The sequence below is a fragment of the Salmo salar genome, chromosome 14 (genome assembly GCF_965601325.2).
Source record: "Salmo salar chromosome 14, fSalSal1, whole genome shotgun sequence".
NCBI lineage: Eukaryota > Metazoa > Chordata > Actinopteri > Salmoniformes > Salmonidae > Salmo > Salmo salar.
The window spans coordinates 70,884,245-70,904,313 of NC_138304.1; the positions used below are offsets into that span (position 1 = coordinate 70,884,245).

At 44.2% G+C, this 20,069-nt stretch overlaps 1 protein-coding gene across 1 annotated transcript; it reads left to right on the plus strand.

Annotated features, from left to right (window-relative positions):
* The first annotated feature begins 10 nt into the window (after nt 1–10).
* Nucleotides 11–17,437, plus strand: LOC106569990 (non-homologous end joining factor IFFO1). The gene is made up of 9 exons (XM_014141818.3): nt 11–1,333; nt 8,837–8,897; nt 9,645–9,740; nt 10,004–10,144; nt 10,428–10,609; nt 12,325–12,445; nt 13,064–13,162; nt 13,688–13,818; nt 15,425–17,437. Exons 1-9 carry the CDS (start codon nt 315–317, stop codon nt 15,585–15,587), a joined length of 2,013 nt encoding a protein of 670 aa, XP_013997293.1. The 5' UTR covers nt 11–314; the 3' UTR covers nt 15,588–17,437.
* Nucleotides 17,438–20,069: the final 2,632 nt, after the last annotated feature.

Below are 20,069 nucleotides of genomic sequence, written 5' to 3' on the forward strand. Positions count from 1 at the left end.
GCCATGGTCTTCTTGACTGTACTGTTACTTCGGCAGACATCCCTACGCCAAAGTTAGTAGTTGCGCTGCGGCCAGCCAGGTAGCCTTCACCGCTTGATTGCTGCGGCTTTTTCAGTCACTGACGGGTGTAATTTTAAGACGTGGAATATTCTACTTGTTCAATAGCTCCTTTTTACCTATAGCCTATACATTATTTTATTTTGTTCAGTTATCTTATTCTGTCTTGGTAGGACGCATAGGCTAAGTCTTCACAGGGTAAGGCTATTATTTGCATCAGGAGTTAGCTTTCAAGCTAAATTAAGAAGTCTGTTTTCATGCCGGATTTCGAACATTTCAGATTTTCATACTCAAGCATGAATCCGTTATTGGGGGAGAACGCGTACCTGGTTCAGCAACAGCAGCATAACCAGATGGGCAGCCAGTCGGATTCTTCCATGACAGGCCTAGACTCATATGGTGCACCTGACTCAGGCTTCATCTTGGGTGAGCACACTGGCTTTGGACAAGATGGGCTATCTGGCCTGGACTTTAGTGCGCTGCCACCTTCGGGACTCGCGTATCTGCACCTGAACAACATGCACCGCGCGCCGCCGCCTCCCGCAGCGATGGCCCTGCGTAACGACTTGGGCTCCAACATCAGTGTTCTCAAGACCTTGAATTTGCGCTTCCGTTGCTTTTTGGCTAAAGTTCATGAGCTGGAGCGTCGGAATAAAGCTTTAGAGAAACAGCTTCAGCAGGCGTTGCAAAATAATGAGGACAATTCAGTAGAAGGACACAGGAAAAAGCCATTGACTAAGGAAATGGGAGTCCAGACTGGTTTCGTAGGTCCCATCGCAGTTAGGCCCGGACATATCCCCCTCCAGAACGTCAATAATTCTGCATACCTGCCCGGAGGCCTTCTCTCTCCATCACTCAACAGGCCTACAACTCCCGTCTTTGAGTCCAACAGCAAATCAGTATTTAGGAACTCGACTCTGACTGACTCGAATTGCAACCTCAATTCCAACCAACTCACTCCACATATTTCCATCAGTCCTTTATTAACCCCTACTGATCCTTGCGAAACTATATCCAACATTAACGAGAAATATGTCCGTTTTGGAACTGGTATGTCTACTAACCCGCCTCCCCGGTTCCTTCCCGGCACCGTTTGGTCCTACAACCACGACCGCAGGTTTGGCACGGGGAGGGATTCGCGCATAACGGGCACGGGTGTGCCTTGTGCCCAAACGGACGGAGTAGGTGTACAAATCGACACCATCACCCCTGAGATACGGGCCCTGTACAACGTGTTGGGCAAGGTGAAACGAGAGAGGGATGAGTATAAACGCAGGTATGGATGAAGCGGTCTAATCAACAATAGTGTGTTTTTGCTTTCTTCATACCAAATTACACCCCAGAGTACAAGAAAAGAACATTACATCATCGTGCAAGGTCTACATGATTTGCATACGCATCTTGAAATATAAGGCAGCGCTATATTACAGGCTTTATGGTTGTCCAGCTTATGATCATGCTGCCAAAGTACTACTATCTTAGAACTGAGTTGAAATGAGGAGGCATCATCATCATCATCATCATCATCCTCCATTAGATGGCTTCTGGTTACTCTGCAAATCTTGAAGTGTTTTAGCCACTCTACCTTTTGTCTTCAAATTGCCCCTGTACTTCCCAAGTGATATGCCATTACAAGGCTTCACTATAGGCTGGTTGGGGATCATAGTTCAAACATAGTTAATCACAGAGTTTAAAAGAACAGCATTGGCCAATCTCTTATCCAATAGGAGGATTATCTAGAGAGGGCTGAATTGGCTGGGGAGAAGTCAGCAGTACACTGGTTTTTCTCTCTCACATGGCCTCTATCTCTCTCTCGCTCTCCCTCCTCCGCCCATCTGCGTTTCGCCTCACCACCTGCAATGCAGCACTGTACTGAAAGCTGTGACCGCTAGTGGTGCCGCCAGAGACTGTTCACATTGTTCTCTCTTTTTCTCGTTCCCACTTTCTCTTCTCCTCTCTCTCTCTCTCTCTATCACTCCCTCTCTTTCTCTCTTTTTTCACTTGAACCCTCTCCCACTCTATTTCTCTCTTACACACAAACTCCCTGTTCCTCTCTCTTTCGCTCTCTCTCTCATCTCCTCGACCCATCGCATACGAGCACTCGCCTTCTGCAGTGTCTGTGAGAAGACGCTGACGTCACTAAATGACACCAGTGACCTTCACTACAGCCTATAGTCCGCTGTATGAATGTTAATGGGAACAAGGCAACGTCAACTCTCTGTTCACCAGCCTCTATGCCTTGCCAGCTGAAACACCTTCCTCTAATTCTCTTTTATTGACAAGGTCAAATTGTTCAACAGGGGAATATTTCCAATCATCTGCCTTAGATCACATGAAAAACAACTGTCTCATAACAATACAATAACATACAATTCGTTTTTGTGTAATAAGTCTCCAGGGGGCTATGGGAAGCTAGAATAGAATATAACTTCATTTTCCATTCAATGTATACAGTGTATACCTAAGGCTAAAACGAAAGTAGGTTCAAGTTAACTTTATTGTCCCAATTGGGAAATTTGTTGTGCAGTCAGGGTTCAACAATAAAAAACATCAACATTAAAAACAGTGACAACCATTTACAGTTGAAGTGGGAAGTTTACATACACTTAGTTTGGAGTCATTAAACTCGTTTTTCAACCACTCCACAAATTTCTTGTTAACAAACTATAGTTTTGTCAAGTCGGTTTGTAGGACAACTACTTTGTGCATGACACAAGTCATTTTTCTAACAATTGTGTCACGTCCTGACCAGTAAAGAGGTTATTTGTTATTGTAGTTTGGTCAGGACGTGGCAGGGGGTGTTTGTTTAATGTGTTTCGGGGTTTGTTGGGCAATGTTCTATGTTAGTCTATTTCTATGTCGGTGTCTAGTTTATCTATTTCTATGCTTAGTTTATTGGTTTGACCTTCAATTGGAGGCAGCTGTTTCTCGTTGCCTCTAATTGAAGGTCCTATTAAGTAGGGGTGTTTTTTCATGGGTTTTTGTGGGTAGTTGTTCCATGTGTAGCTGTGTGTATCTTACAGGACTGTTTCTTCGTCGTTGTTGTTTTAAGTGTTTTGTTTCGTTTTCTTCTCAATAAACAAGAAGATGAGCATACACATTCCCGCTGCGCCTTGGTCCCATCTTTACGACGAGCGTGACAGAACTACCCACCACCAACGGACCAAGCAGCGGAGGAAGGAGCAGCGGAGGGTTTTGGAGTCATGGACATGGGAGGAAATTTTGGACGGGGCAGGACCATGGCACCAGGCTGGGGAATACCGACACCCTAAGGAGGAGCTGGAGGCAGCCAAGGCGGAGCGGCGCCGTTACGAGGCATTATACGCGCCGATTGGCAAGTGCGAGAGACACCCCCAATACATTCTTTTGGGGGGGGCACACGGGGAGTGTGGCTAGGTCAGGTAATAGACCTGAGCCAACTCCCTGTGCTTATTATGGGGAGCGTTTGGAAGTGAGAGTGCCGGTCTATGCGGAAGTGCGCACGATCTCGCCCATGCGCATGCACAGTCCAGTGCGAGCGATCCCAGCCCCTCGCAAGTGCTGTGCTAGAGTGGGCATCCAGCCAGGTAGGAGTATGCCTGCGCAGCACATCTGGCCACCAGTGCGTCTCCTTGGCCCAGGCTACCCTACGCCTGCTTTACGCACGGCAGCCATCAGGCCTCTGCACAGCCCAGTTCGCCCTGTGCCATCACTCCGCTCGTGCAGGGCAACTGTTACCATCCAGCCAGGACGGGTTGTGCAGGCTGTGCGCTCCAGACCTCTAGTGCTTGTTCATGGCCCGGTGTATCCAGTTCCTGCTCCTCGCACTAGCCTTGAGGTGCGTGTCTCCAGTCTGGCGCCTCCCAAGCCAGCACCACGCACCAGGCCTCCAGTGCGTCAGCCCAGTCCAGTACGTCCTGTTCCCGCTCCTCGCACTAGCCTTGGGGTGAGTGTCTCCAGTCTGGTACCTCCAGTACCAGCACCACGCACCAGGCCTCCAGTGCGTCAGCCCAGTCCAGTACGTCCTGTTCCCGCTCCTCGCACTAGCCTTGGGGTGAGTGTCTCCAGTCTGGTACCTCCAGTACCAGCCCCACGCACCAGGCCTTCAGTGCGTCAGCCCAGTCCAGTACGTCCTGTTCCCGCTCCTCGCACTAGCCTTGGGGTGAGTGTCTCCAGTCTGGTACCTCCAGTACCAGCCCCACGCACTAGGCCTCCAGTGCGTCAGCCCAGTCCAGTACGTCCTGTTCCCGCTCCTCGCACTAGCCTTGGGGTGAGTGTCTCCAGTCTGGTACCTCCAGTACCAGCCCCACGCACTAGGCCTCCAGTGCGTCAGCCCAGTCCAGTTCGTCCTGCTCCTCGCACTAGCCCTGTGGTGCGTGAAAATAGTCTGGTGCCTCCAAAGCAAGCCCCACGCATCAGGCCTTCAGTGCGCAGTCCCCGTCCAGAGCTTCCGACGACAGTTCCCCGACTAGAGCTTCCGACGACAGTTCCCCGTCTAGAGCTTCCGATGACAGTGCCCCATCCAGAGCTTCCGGCAACAGTGCCCCGTCTAGAGCTTCCGGCGACAGTTCCCCGTCTAGTGCTTCCGGCGATGTCCGACAGTCTGGAACCTGCAGAGGCGGCCCACAGTCCGGAGCCGGCAGAGACGGCCCACAGTCCGGAGCCTGCAGAGACGGCCCACAGTCCGGAGCCTGCAGAGACGGCCCACAGTCCGGAGCCTGCAGAGACGGCCCACAGTCCGGAGCCTGCAGAGACGGCCCACAGTCCGGAGCCTGCAGAGACGGCCCACAGTCCGGAGCCGGAGCTCGCAGAGTCGCCCTCCAGTCCGGAGCTCGCAGAGTCGCCCTCCAGTCCGGAGCTCGCAGAGTCGCCCTCCAGTCCGGAGCTCGCAGAGTCGCCCTCCAGTCCGGAGCTCGCAGAGTCGCCCTCCAGTCCGGAGCTCGCAGAGTCGCCCTCCAGTCCGGAGCTCGCAGAGTCGCCCTCCAGTCCGGAGCTCCCAGAGTCGCCCTCCAGTCCGGAGCTCCCAGAGTCGCGCATCAGCCCGAGGTCTCCAGCGACGCGCATCAGCCCGAGGTCTCCAGCGGGGGTGGACAGGTTAGGTTGGGGACTAAGGCCAGAGCCTGAGCCACCTCCATAGTAGGTGGATGGGGGAGGGGGGTTGTAGCACAAGAACCGTCGGTGACGGTGGCCTCCCTCCCTTTAGTTTGGGATTATTTTTGTTTTGGGGTTTATTTTTGTGTTTATTTTTGTGTTTTTTTTGGTTTCAGGTGCATCCGGGGTCTGCACCTTTGGGGGGGGGGTACTGTCATATCCTGACCAGTAAAGAGGTTATTTGTTATTGTAGTTTGGTCAGGACGTGGCAGGGGGTGTTTGTTTAATGTGTTTCAGGGTTTGTTGGGCAATGTTCTATGTTAGTCTATTTCTATGTCTGTGTCTAGTTTATCTATTTCTATGCTTAGTTTATCGGTTTGACCTTCAATTGGAGGCAGCTGTTTCTCGTGGGCTCTAATTGAAGGTCCTATTGAGTAGGGGTGTTTTTTCATGAGTTTTTGTGGGTAGTTGTTCCATGTGTAGCTGTGTGTCTCACAGGACAGTTTTTTCGTCATTGTTGTTTTGATTAAGTGTTTTGTTTCGTTTTCTTCTCAATAAACAAGAAGACGAGCATACACATTCCCGCTGCGCCTTGGTCCCATCTTTACGACGAGCGTGACAAATTGTTTACAGACAGATTATTTCACTTATAATTCACTGTATCACAATTCCAGTGGGTCAGAAGTTTACATACACTAAGTTGACTGTGCCTTTAAACAGCTTGTAAAATTCCAGAAAATTAAGTCATGGCTTTAGAAGCTTCTGATAGGCTAATTGACAACATTTGAGTCAATTGGAGGTGTACCTGTGGATGTATTTCAAGGCCTACCTTCAAACTCAGTGCCTCTTTGCTTGACATCATGGGAAAATCAAAAGAAATCAGCCAAGACCTCAGAAACAAAAGAGTAGACCTCCACAAGTCTGGTTCATCCTTGGGAGCAATTTCCAAACGCCTGAAGGTACCATGTTCATCTGTACAAACAATAGTACGCAAGTATAAACACCATGGGACCACGCAGCCGTCATACCGCTCAGGAAGGAGATGCGTTCTGTCTCCTAGAGATGAACGTACTTTGGTGCGAAAAGTGCAAATCCATCCCAGAACAACAGCAAAGGACCTTGTGAAGATGCTGGAGCAAACAGGTACAAAGGTATCTATATCCATCTATCCATCTATATCCACAAAATGAGTCCTATATTGACACTCAGCAAGGACGAAGCCACTGCTCCAAAACCACCATAAAAAAGCCAGACCACGGTTTGCAACTGCACTTGGGGACAAAGATCGTACTTTTTGGAGAAATGTCCTCTGGTCTGATGAATCAAAAAATAGAACTGTTTGGCCATAATGACCATCGTTATGTTTGGAGGAAAAAGGGGGGGGGCTTGCAAGCCGAAGAACACCATCCCAACCATGAAGCAGGGGAGTGACAGCATCATGTTGTGGGGGTGTTTTGCTGCAGGAGGGACTGGTGCAATTCACAAAATAGATGGCATCATGAGGCAGGAAAATTATGTGGATATATTGAAGCAACATCTCAAGACATCAGTCAGGAAGTTAAAGCTTAGTCACAAATGGGTCTTCCAAATGGACAATGACCCCAAGGCCGGGGGCGGGCCCGGGGGGGGGGGGCCCGGCCCGCCGCACTACTTACAAAGTTGTGGTAAAATGGCTCAAGGACAACAAAGTCAAGGTATTGGAGTGGCCATCACAAAGCCCTGACCTCAATCCTATAGAGAATGTGTGGGCAGAACTGAAAAAGCGTGTGCGAGCAAGGAGGCCTACAAACCTGACTCAGTTACACCAGCTCTGTCATGAGGAGTGGGCCAAAATTCACCCAACTTATTGTGGGAAGCTTGTGGAAGGCTACCCGAAACGTTTGACCCAAGTTAAACAATTTAAAGGCAATGCTTCCAAATACTAATTGAGTGTGTGTAAACTTCTGACCCACTGAGAATGTGATGAAAGAAATAAAAGCTGAAATAAATCATTCTCTCTACTATTATTTTGACATTTCACATTCTTAAAACAAAGTGGTGATCCTAACTGACAGGGAATTATTACTAGGATTAAGTTCATTGTGTAAAAATGCAGCAATAAATATACATTATTTAAGTTTATGGCCTGTGGGATAAAAGAGTGGTTGGTCTGGATGGATGGGTTTGTGTATAATGCGATCGTCTACCCAAAGGTTAACATATCATACGTTTTGCAAATTCGTAACATATAGTACGTTTTGAAATTCATAACATATTATACGAAATGGGTGATGGACATCCACAATTTAATACATACCATACGAAACATAACATATCATACTAAATGGAGTGTCTCGGATTTACGTACGGAATAATACAAATGCTATGAGACCAGGTTGAACCTACAGCATAGGCTACCCAAGTATACTGTTAACAACAGGCTTCTGTAGGCCTATACACTGCATCCCAACTTGAGCAGACTGATAACAGTGTGTATAGGCAACGTGGACTATGGCACATGCGCCCTCCTGGGTTAGCCCACTTCACCTTCAGTAAGTGCTGCAGCAGGGTGCTCTATATGCATACTGGGTGGTGTTCTGTTCCGTAACACAGCTGAGTAAAGGAGATTAGGCGCACAACGTGGATATACAAACTCCATCAAACTTCAAAATGAACTGGGTGGTTCGAGCCCTGCATGCTGATTGGCTCACAGCTGTGGTATATCAGACCGTATACCACGGGTATGACAAAACATTTATTTTTACTGGTCTAGTTATTTTGGTAATACAGGAGGTTGGTGGCAGCTTAATTGGGGAGAATGGGCTCGTGGTAATGACTGGAGCGGAATCAGTGGAACGGTATTGAATACACCAAATACATGGTCTCCAGGTGTTTGATGCCATTCCATTAGCGCTGTTCCAGCCATTATTATGAACCATTCTCCCCACAGTAGCCTCCACTTTTTGGTAACTAGTTTATAATAGCAATAAGGCATCTCTGGGGTTTGTGATATTTGGCCAATATACCACGGCTAAGGGTTGTGTCCAGGCACTCTGCGATGCATCGTGCAGAAGAACAGCCCTTAGCCATGGTATATTGGCCATATTCCACACACCCTCGGGCCTTATTGGTTAATTGATCCGCGTGAGCACAACACTGTAGCCTATCTGCCTGGTTTCTATCTGTTATTTGTAACTTTTTTACATGTATTTTTTATTTAACATTTATTCAACTAGGCAAGTCAGTTAAGAACAAATTCTTATTTACAATGACGGCCTACCAGAGAACAGTGGGTTAACTGCCTTGTTCAGGGGCAGAACGACAGATTTTTACCTTGTCAGCTTGGGGATTCGATCCAGTATTACTATTATACTATTTGTGAGACATTTTGGCCTTTGACAAAGTTATCTACCCTCAGTCACAGATGGTCGGGAAAATTGAGGAACTAGAATATCCTAAATAGACAATAATGGTGATTGTGGGATTGAACTGCTAAAATTGGGTGTGTAATTGGAAGTTGGGTCCCCAGAAGAGACAGTGGTGATAGTGCGATGTTGTGGTGATGACTTCCTCATCCATCTCCATTCTCATCTATATGATCACTGTGTGTGTGTGTGTGTGTGTGTGTGTGTGTGTGTGTGTGTGTGTGTGTGTGTGTGTGTGTGTGTGTGTGTGTGTGTGTGTGTGTGTGTGTGTGTGTGTGTGTGTGTGTGTGTGTGTGTTTCAAAAGATGGGAGGAAGAATATACATTCAGAGTGGACCTCCAGGAGAAAGTGGCTGAGCTGGAGGAGGTAAGCCCTTAGCTGTGTCAATGATAAAGGGCAATCTGCGATTGCTACATGCATGTTTTAATCAATGATATATAGCCATTGATTCTTGAAAAACAAAACATATATAAATGCCTCGTGAGCTTAGTTCAACAGTTAAACCCCCTCAGAACCCAAAATAGAAGTGGGTTTTACTCCATTGTTGGTAAACAATGTAATTGTAAACAAACACTGTATAGTGTCGCTTTAAAACATGGTAAAACTATCATTTTGAACTCATGGATGGTGAGTCCTTGTGTCCATAGCACCGTCTATGAATTTGATAGTGTTTGCATTTCTCCGAACCCCCCATCCCTAAGCTGTTTACTTAAAAGCTGGAGGTCGACTGCTTTGTTATTGTTTGAACTGCAGGTTACCCCTTTTAATATTTCACATCACACTAACATTATGATTCCACCTCAGATTGATTGGTTGATTGGAAAGCAGTAGTAGAGTGGTAGAGAGTGTATTGTGTAACTTGAGCTGGAAAGAACTACAAATGAACTATTCAATACGCCACCCATTCTATTTATTCTGCATACTTATAATCAGTTATGTTATGTCATACATGCAATGCAAATAATGTGTGTGTGTGTGTGTGTGTGTGTGTGTGTGTGTGTGTGTGTGTGTGTGTGTGTGTGTGTGTGTGTGTGTGTGTGTGTGTGTGTGTGTGTGTGTGTGTGTGTGTGTGTGTATGTGTGTGTGTGTGCGTGTGTGCGTGCATGCGTACAGGATCTCCAGGAGAGTGAGGTGTGTCAGGATGAGCTGGCCCTCAGGGTGAAACAGCTGAAAGCTGAGCTGGTCCTCTTCAAAGGCCTAATGAGCAACGTGAGTCCCTCATAGCAACGTTGGAATAGCTCACTCAAGTTGTTGAGATTTGTATACCTCAAAGTAGTCCCATGTGAGATGGCTTAGAATAGGAATTTTGCCCTACTCACTTTTGAGTTATAAAATCGTAGAACATCTCTAATTGGTAACTCATTGGTGCGGTTTACTTCAAAAATGTATTTTAAAATACAAATAAGATTTGGGAACACATATTTCCTTTTGCGAGGGTCACTCACTGTCCTCTCCTTCTCTCTCTCTATCAGAACCTGTCGGATCTAGACAGTAAGATCCAGGAGAAAGCCATGAAGGTGGACATGGACATCTGTAGACGCATCGACATCACAGCTCGCCTGTGTGACGTGGCCCAGCAGAGGAACTGTGAAGACATGATCCAGATCTTCCAGGTCAGGACTGCTTATAGGCCACTATACAACTAACTATACTATATTTTAGGTAGTCCCTAGACACTGATATGAGATCAGTTTAGCATTTACCACCATAATGGTTAAGTGTAGGATTTTCCCAAGGTAAGCAGATTCTAGATCTGTTGGAGCAATCGTCGATTGGTTTAATTACAGCTTGACCGATTCTGTGGAAGCAAGTCCACTCATATCTTCTAGGTCAACTCATGTTAATTACACCTTTATTACACTGCTATTACACTGTTATTACACTTTTATCTAGCAGATGGCCACACCTCCTTCCACTCTGACTCGCCGGCCCCGAAAGCAGGCGGCCCAGTCGGTTAAAGGCGGTGATGGGGACGAACCAACCAGCATCTCTGAGAGCGAGAGGGGCAAGGATGAGGAGTCCTGTAGCACGTCAGCCAATCAGATCAACGAGGAGATGCAGAGGATGCTGAACCAGCTGTGAGTCCTAACTATGAGGAAATGGTCAGCAATCGAGGTCTGATAAAGTCTCAGTCACCACAATTGGGAAGCCACTCTAAATTTCAGACCATGATTGAATCAGGACGGTTAGAGTTGGTCTGGATAAAAAGCTTGCACACTGCTCATCACCAGGACTAGCCTGTCACTTGAGAGTCGGCCAGTAAACTACACTGAACAAAAATATAAACGCAACACGCAACAATTTCAAAGATTTAACTGAGTTACAGTTCATATAAGGAAATCAGTCAATTGAAATAAATTAATTAGGCCCTAATCTATGGATTTCACATGACTGGGAATACGGATATGCATCTGTTGGTCACAGATACCTTAAAAAAAATAGGTAGGGGCGTGGATCAGAAAACCAGTCAGTATCTAGTGTGACCACCATTTACCTCATGCAGCCCAACACATCTCATTCGCATAGAGTTGATCAGGCTGTTGATTGTTGTCTGTGGCATGTTGTCCCACTCCTCTTCAATGGCTGTGTGAAGTTGCTCGATATTGGTGAAACTGGAACATGCTGTCGTACACGTCAATCCAGAGCATCCCAAACATGTTCAATGGGTGACATGTCTGGTGAGTATGCAGGGCATGGAAGAACGGGGACATTTTCAGCTTCCAGGAATTGTGTACAGATACTTGCGACATGGGGCTGTGCATTGTCATGCTGAAATATGAGGTGATGGCGGTGGATGAATGGCACAACAATGGGCCTCAGGATCTCGTCACGATATCTCTGTGCATTCAAATTGCCATCGATAAAATACAATTGCATTCGTTGTCCATAGCTTATGCTTGCCCATACCATAACACCACTGCCACCATGGGGCACTCTGTTGAAAACTTTGACATCAGCAAACTGCTCGCCCACACAGTGCCATACACGCTGTCTGCCATCTGCCCAGTACAGTTGAAACCGGATTCATTGATGAAGAGCACACTTCTCCAGCGTGGCAGTGGCCATCAAAGGTGAGCATTTGCCCACTGAAGTTGGTTTCAACGCCGAACTGCAGTCAGGTCAAGACCCTGATGAGGATGACGAGCACACAGATGAGCTTCCCTGAGGCGGTTTCTGATAGTTTGTGCAGAAATTCTTTGGTTGTGAAAACCCACAGTTTCATCAGCCGTCCGGGTGACTCATCTCAGACCATCTCGCAGGTGAAGAAGCCGGATGTGGAGGGCCTTGGCTGGTGTGGTTACACGTGGTCTGCGGTTGTGAGGCCGGTTGGATGTAATGCCAAGTTCTCTAAAACGATGTTGCAAGCGGCTTATGGTAGAGAAATTAACATTCAATTCTCTGGCAACAGCTCTGGTGGACATTCCTGCAGTCAGTATGCCAATTGCATGCTCCCTCAAAACTTGAGACATCTGTGGCATTGTGTTGTGTGACAAAACTGCACATTTTAGACTGGCCTTTTATTGTCCCCAGCACAAGGTGCACCTGTGTAATGATCATGCTGTTTGATCAGCTTCTTGATATGTTACACCTGTCAGGTGGATGGATTATCTTGACAAAGGAGAAATTCTCACTAGCAGGAAAAATCTGAGAAATAAGCTTTTTGTGCGTATGTAACATTTCTGGGATCTTTTATTTCAGCTCATGAAACATGGGACCAACACTTTACATGTTGCATTTATATTTTTGTTCAGTATATACATATATGTACAACTAGTAAGCCATACTATTGCAGGAGGGAGTGTGAGTTTGAGGACGACTGTGACAGCCTGGCCTGGGAGGAGACTGAGGAGACTCTGCTGCTGTGGGAGGATTTCCCAGGATACACTCTGGGAGCAGTGGAGACCCAGGGAGAGGTAAGCCACTATACCTGCCACTATACCTGCCACTGGCTGATCTAAGTTTTGTATTTACCACTGTAATGGTTAATGTTTGGAGCTGGCTAGGGTAAGCTGATCCCAGAACTGTGTTGAAGGGCGTGTTTCAACCAAAGACGCTGTACTTCCTGCTTGTTAATTATTATTATGGTTGGGCTGCCTTGTCTGTGTGTCTCTGTCCTATTTTAAACACTGCATGTATGACTGTGACATTGGTATGTCCTGATCCGTGGATCACAGTGTAAATTAGATAAGCTGGTAGCACACACACACACACACACACACACACACACACACACACACACACACACACACACACACACACACACACACACACACACACACACACACACACACACACACACACACACACGCAAAACACACACAGACACACAGGCACACAGAGGCAGGGCATTAGAGACACTTTGGAATTGAGCTGTACTTATGCAATGGATTGGCAGTATATTACATTTCCATATACTGATTGACATTCCTTTTATCTCATGTATCTTAGACAAATAAGCACAAAACAATCTGTTCTCTTTCTCTCTCACACGCACACACACATACACACACACACGCACACACACCACGCAGCAGCAGCAGGAGGAGTCCATAGAGAAGGTGATAAAGGACACAGAGTCCCTCTTCCAGACTAGAGAGAAGGAGTATCAGGAGACAATCGACCAGATCGAGGTGAGACACACACAGACATACAAAGCCCTTCTCTAAGTACCACAGTTGTCTCCCTGCAGTTTGTACAATATGAGGACTTTGCTGCAGGATAAGGCTATTTATTAGTCTGCAGAGATGTAAACAGAGCCATAAATACATAGACGTTTCTCTGGGATTATTACATTATGGAAATAAATAAGTCAGCCATTCCATGTGCTTACATGAATCACTGTTGAAATTAGTTCCTATGTAGATGATAAGATAAATTGAAGTAACAAATTGAAGGTAGTGTAGTCTTTCCAGAGCTCTCCTCTTGCTTGCTCATTTGCTAATTTCTCTGTTCCCCGTGGCAACGATAGGAAGTACAAATACAATCGACCTAAAAGAAGACACAAACTAGAAAAAAAGATTTACGCAAACGACTGCAGCCTTTTGGTTTTGCGCTTGCAAAGATCCTGCCCCTCATCGCTCCAACATTTTTGTGGTGACACTTTAAACCAGAAAGCAAACTTACAGTATGGATTGTCTTACCTTACGTCTCCACAGTTGGAGCTGGCCACGGCTAAGAGTGACATGAACAGACACCTGCACGAGTACATGGAGATGTGTTCCATGAAGCGAGGCCTGGACGTGCAGATGGAGACGTGCAGGAGACTCATCACCCAGAGTGGAGACAGGTATCAGACACCTCCGCATGGTGCTGAACACTCACCCTAAACGCTCAAAAAGATACCTGTATGAGATATCTAATCGGTCAAAGAGATACCCTAAAGATACCTAGAGATACCCTGGTATTAGATACCAGAAAGAGGTAAAAGATTGCAAGATGTCAAATCAAATCAAATGTTAATTTGTCACATGTGCCGAATACAACAGGTGTAAGCTTTACCATGAAATGTTTATTTACAAGCTCTTAACCAACAATGCAGTTTTAAGAAAATAAGAGTTAAGAAAAGATTTACTAAATAAACAAAAGTTTAAAAAAGTAATACAATAAAATAACAATAACGAGGGTATGTACCGGTATCAAATCAAATTTTATTGGTCACATACACATGGTTAGCAGATGTTATTGCGAGTGCAGCGAAATGCTTGTGCTTCTAGTTCCGACAGTGCCGCAATATCTAACAAGTAATCTAACAATTCCACAACAACTACCTAATACACACAAATCTAAGTAAAGGAATGGAATAAGAATATATACATGTAAATATATGGATGAGCAATGACCAAGCGGCATAGGCAAGATGCAGTAGATGGTATAAAATACAGTATATACAGTGCCTTGCGAAAGTATTCGGCACCCTTGAACTTTTCGACCTTTTGCCACATTTCAGGCTTCAAACATAAAGATATAAAACTGTAATTTTTTGTGAAGAATCAACAACAAGTGGGACACAATCATGAAGTGGAACGAAATTTATTGGATATTTCAAACTTTTTTAACAAATAAAAAACTGAAAAATTGGGCGTGCAAAATTATTCAGCCCCCTTAAGTTAATACTTTGTAGCGCCAACTTTTGCTGCGATTACAGCTGTAAGTCGCTTGGGGTATGTCTCTATCAGTTTTGCACATCGAGAGACTGACATTTTTGCCCATTCCTCCTTGCAAAACAGCTCGACCTCAGTGAGGTTGGATGGAGAGCGTTTGTGAACAGCAGTTTTCAGTTCTTTCCACAGATTGTGTCCCACTTGTTGTTGATTCTTCACAAAAAATTACAGTTTTATATCTTTATGTTTGAAGCCTGAAATGTGGCAAAAGGTCGAAAAGTTCAAGGGGGCCGAATACTTTCGCAAGGCACTGTACATATGCGATGAGTAATGCACGATGTGTAAACATTATTAAAGTGACTAGTGATCCATTTATTAAAGTGGCCAATGATTTCAAGTCTGTATGTAGGCAGCAGCCTCACTGTGTTAGTGATGGCTGTTTAACAGTCTGATGGCTTTGATAAGTACAACATATCATACAATGGCAGCAATAAACACACAAGATTGTAGACAGGTATACACAATGGAGAATACAGGTAGTGTCATTAGCCACACTGTACCTCACTGTACTATCGTTACATTGACCCACCTGTAAGTATGGTAGACTGGTCCCAGATCAGTTTGTGCTGCTGTGCCATCTCCTATGGTCATTATTACTCCAATGACCATAGGAGTTGGCAAGACGGCTCAACAGATTTGGGACCAGGCTATGAATACGGACCGTTGAGTCATCTTGTCTCGAGGACATTCATTGCCAGTTGTATTGTCTCCACCTATCTGTCTCCCTTTCAGGAAATCTCCCCCTCTCATTACTGCGGCAATGGAAGACTCTGATGACGGAGAGAAGGAGTGGAAAAAGGCGTCCCCACCCGCAGACTCTGAAAGTGATGAACCCTACTGTGAAACACAGGTTAATAGTGGTACGGTCCCTCACTTACCATGGAGGAAGTCCTAACCCTTACTGATGATGCCCTGTAGATGTACCATAGTCTGGATAGTGCTGTTGTTTACATTTTTTGCCATCAATTATGTAAAACCAGCAGACTCTTTCCAGGGCCATATGTCACCACTGCCCTCTTGTGGTTCAGGTTATTAAAACACCTAATCTGAGGATAGGACTAAATGGCACTTTAAAACATTTCAATGAATTTCTTAACATTGTGCTATTTATATCTCTTCTTATATGATATGAACGATCAAAATATATACATTTTTGTTAAGTTTGCACATTGATCTTGCTGTTTGTAGCAAGGTCCAACCAAAAACTATTTGCACACAGTTTTTGTGGAATAAATGCCTTATGTTACATTGCAGTTACAGATTTGAAACCACAGCTGAATTTTTGAAGGCAAGCAAAAAAAATTGCAAACTATTTGCACAGGATAAGTAATTATCTAGTAGTCTGTTGCAGTCAAACAAAATGAGCATTTGCAATTTTGCTAAAGGGAAAGGACCTAGCTGTTGATAGTCATCTATGAAAATGTATTTTCTTTATAATTAATGTCCTTCTCATGATCTAATTTCCCTTTTTAAAAGTATGGATACCACTTCTAGGAAACCTGTAGAAAGATTGCTTAAAAAGGCTTTACCTCCTTCAAACTCACAACATTTGTATATACACAACATGTTATTAACAGAAGCTCACAACATTTGTATTTATGTTGACTTTATTATTATTTACTTTATTTGATTACATATTCATACATACTTCATTTATTTCAGCACTTTTTCAGTCATCATTGAAATTCAGATAGCTATGTATTTATTTTATATTACGATCACTATAAAGAATGTATGATAGGTGATAGATTTTTTTTATATGAAATGCAGAGGATAATATTATGTCGTTTTGCAAAGACAATTCACAAAAGCCATTGCTATAAAGTTTAGAGTTAAAAGTAAAAAAGTTTAGAGTTAAAAGTAAAACATTGTTACCGTTAGCTTTGCACTGTCATGCACATTGCTGTGATTCCAAACTATAAGCAAACATAGAAGCATACTGCATTAGACCCCTGGATAGTGTTGATATCACAACCCACATAAACAAGTCCTACAAAAGCACACACTCAATGCTAGTGTATCAATCCCCAGCCAGCAGTGACTTCATCTTGAACTCAAAAAGGCTCTCTGATCAATCAACGGCGAATCAGACTGCCATTTTGGTGCACTTTTAAAATGGACAGCCAAGAGGTATGTGTTTAAAGGCCGTGGACAAGGGACAAGTAGGCTACAGTAGATGTTGGTCCTGTTCAGGACAATCTAACATACTGCTAGCAGGTGAATAACTTCTTTAGGAGCTCGTTCAAGGGCACTCAAACAGTGACATGTTTTATGTAGCACATGAGACCTTCATTACCTGAACACAGACACACCGCCTAGTGTGTTTAACCATCTGCTTTGTGAGATCTGGGGTTTTGTCTCTGGCTGTTGCACAGTTTCATTGCACTTGAACGTGCTCAGTGTTTACAGCTGGAGAAAACGTAAACAACAATCATATCTAGGGCTTGATTCAAATCAGTAGCGCAGAAGATCAGCGTTACAGCGCGATTGACATTTAAAAGCAATGTTTCCTCGTTCGCGGAGACTCCATTCGCGGTAAACGCGGCATGTGTTGGCTCCAATCAGAAATGACCTTTACATTTCAACCACACTACAACACAGATTGTCCGCGCTCCGGATTGAATCGAGCCGCTCCTTTGTTTATTGATGTCTAAAAGCCTATTGTAAATACTCCCCCCACCCCCCTATATTGTACAGTTTGTAAATCTCCACATATAAGTTGCACAAAAGGATCTATATTCAACAGTAATGGTAAACACTGTATAAAAAATGCAAACATATAACACCTGTACTAGCTGTTACTGAATGTAAATAACATGTCAATGTACACTGAGAAGACAAATGCATGTAAGAGATTTAAGAAAACAATTTCAGACAGTATGAATGTAAAGGTGGCCATTGTATAGGGAGTGTCTTTGGGTGTTCTACGACTAGCTTTGTTGGTGTGCATGTACCTCTGTCTAGTGCTGTCTGTCTGGTATTGCAAGAATATTTCAGAGTTTACTTGTTCACCTCTCTGGGGATTCAAAACATATCGTTCATATTATAAAACTTGAATGTCTGCCTAGTAAATTCTCTCATCTTTACCGCAAAAGAGTAAACACAGAAGAATGTACAGAAGAAAACGACAACAGCAAAAGCAGTCTTAAGACTTGCATCGCCATAGCCATCAATAGACTACCGTACCTCGTGATGCAACTGTGTACAGAAGCTCAGCAAGTAAACTTTTGAAAACATCAATGTTGAAATATGAATATTAGCAACAGCTGTGTAAGAATTACGATTATATGTGGTGAAAGAGTTGAACATTACATTTCCAGTCTCAAAGGATATACACGGAGTATACCAAACATTAGGAACAACTTCCTAATATTGAAACAGCCTCAACTCGTCGGGGAATGGACTCTACAAGGTGTCAAAAGCGTTCCACAGGGATTCTGGCCCATGTTGACTCCAATGCTTCCCACAGTTGTGTCAGGTTGGCTGGATGTCCTTTGGGTGGTGGACCATTCTTGACGGGAAACTGTTGAGCGTGAAAAACCCAGCAGCGTTGCAGTTCTTGACACAAACCTGTGTGCCTGGCACCTACTACCATACACCGTTCAAAGGCACTTAAATCTTTTGTCTTGCCCATTCACCCTCTGAATGGCACACATACACAACCCATGTCGCAATTGTCTCAAGGCTTAAAAACCCTTCTTTAACCTGTCTCCTCCCCTTCATCTACACTGATTTGAAGTGGATTTAACAAGTGACATCAATAAGGGATCATAGCGTTCACGCAGGGGTGGGCAACTCCTGTCCTCGGGGGCCTGATTGGTGTCACACTTCTTCTCCATCCCTAACAAACACAGCTGATTAATCAAACTGTATTCTGAACTGAAGATCATGATTATGTGATTATTGGAGTCAGGTGTGTTAACTGGGGCAAAACTGTGACACCAATCAGGCCCTGGAGGACTGGAACTGCCCACCCCTGACTGGTCAGTCTATGTAATGGAAAGAGCAGGTGTTCATCATGTTTTGTACACTCAGTGTATATCGGTCAACATGATTGAAATGCAGGTGACTTACAAATATGAATTTGTCAAACAACAGCATTGTATAGAAACATTATAATGATTAAGTGGTTGCAAACAAAGACTTGTACTCCGTTGAGACCAATACAATTGATCTGGGACTGTGTATACAATGTATCTGTGTAACATCACAACCTCCAGGTTTCTGGAAACAATAGGAAAACAATCAATGTGTTAATGGAAGTGGTGTACAGAATAAAATATCTTGAAGGAGACTGTGGTCCCTGGAGTTGTATTTGTTTCCATTCATTTCTATGACAGTAATTTGTTTTCCTTACTCCCTAATGATTTTATAATTCGCTTTCCATTTAGACTTTCCTAAAAGAATGAAATGATGTAAAAAGGAGGAAGCACCAAAGCCACTCAACGAGTGAGCACTAAAACAGCACTAAAACAGAGAACAAGCCCATTGCAAAAACATTCATTTACCAGTTCAGCGCATTTAAACATTGTACCAGTAACCCTTTGTGCCCTCTGGCTAAAAATAAAACTGTTGTATTGTGATCTTTGAAGTCACTGTGGACTCCGAGGAGACATTGCTCGAAAGCATGTCTGCTAAGTGGCCTCTGTAGCAGCTGAGCTCAACTTCATCATGATCTGCTGCCTACACTGTATTTCTTGCTTCTGCATGAGCTTGAAGCGGCCTGTAGACACACGAACACAGACACCCACAAACACTTTATGTTGAGCTCCATTTCTGTTTTGCAGTGGATTTACTTAGACACTGACATGGTTTACTTTCAAGCGTTATTGATCTGAGAAAAACAAAACAAAGCAGTAGGCTATCCCTAGAGGTTCGCAAAAGCAAGTCAGAGCAACTGTCGTTTTTTTTTTAATGGAATTATCATTTCTGAGAGACGTTTCTTCTGGCGCAAGCAAGTGAACGCTTCCATTTCCGTTCGCTATATTTTTGCAATAGTCGACAATGTAGCTCCAAAACCTTGGTTCTAAAAAGTTTTGACTTAAAAAAAAAGTATATAAAAATATATGGTTGTAAAATATATACAGTACCAGTCAAAAGTTTGGACACACCTACTCATTCAAGGTTTTTTCTTTATTTTTACTATTTTCTACATTGTAGAATAATAGTGAAGACATCAAAACCATGAAATAACACATATGGAATCATGTAGTAACCAAAAAAGTGTGAAACAAATCAAAATATATTTTATATTTGAGATTCTTCAAATAGACACCCTTTGCCTTGATGACAGCTTTGCACACTTTTGGCATTCTCTCAACCAGCTTCATGAGGGAGTCACCTGGAATGCATTTCAATGAACAGGTGTGCCTTCTTA

Bases quoted from the DNA above. Each gene is read 5' to 3' on its own strand.
- LOC106569990 (XM_014141818.3), top strand. From the start codon at position 315: ATGCCGGATTTCGAACATTTCAGATTTTCATACTCAAGCATGAATCCG. The intron at 12,446-13,063 runs GTAAGCCACTAT...CACACCACGCAG, and splicing joins CAGTGGAGACCCAGGGAGAG to CAGCAGCAGGAGGAGTCCAT. The intron at 13,819-15,424 runs GTATCAGACACC...TCTCCCTTTCAG, and splicing joins ATCACCCAGAGTGGAGACAG to GAAATCTCCCCCTCTCATTA.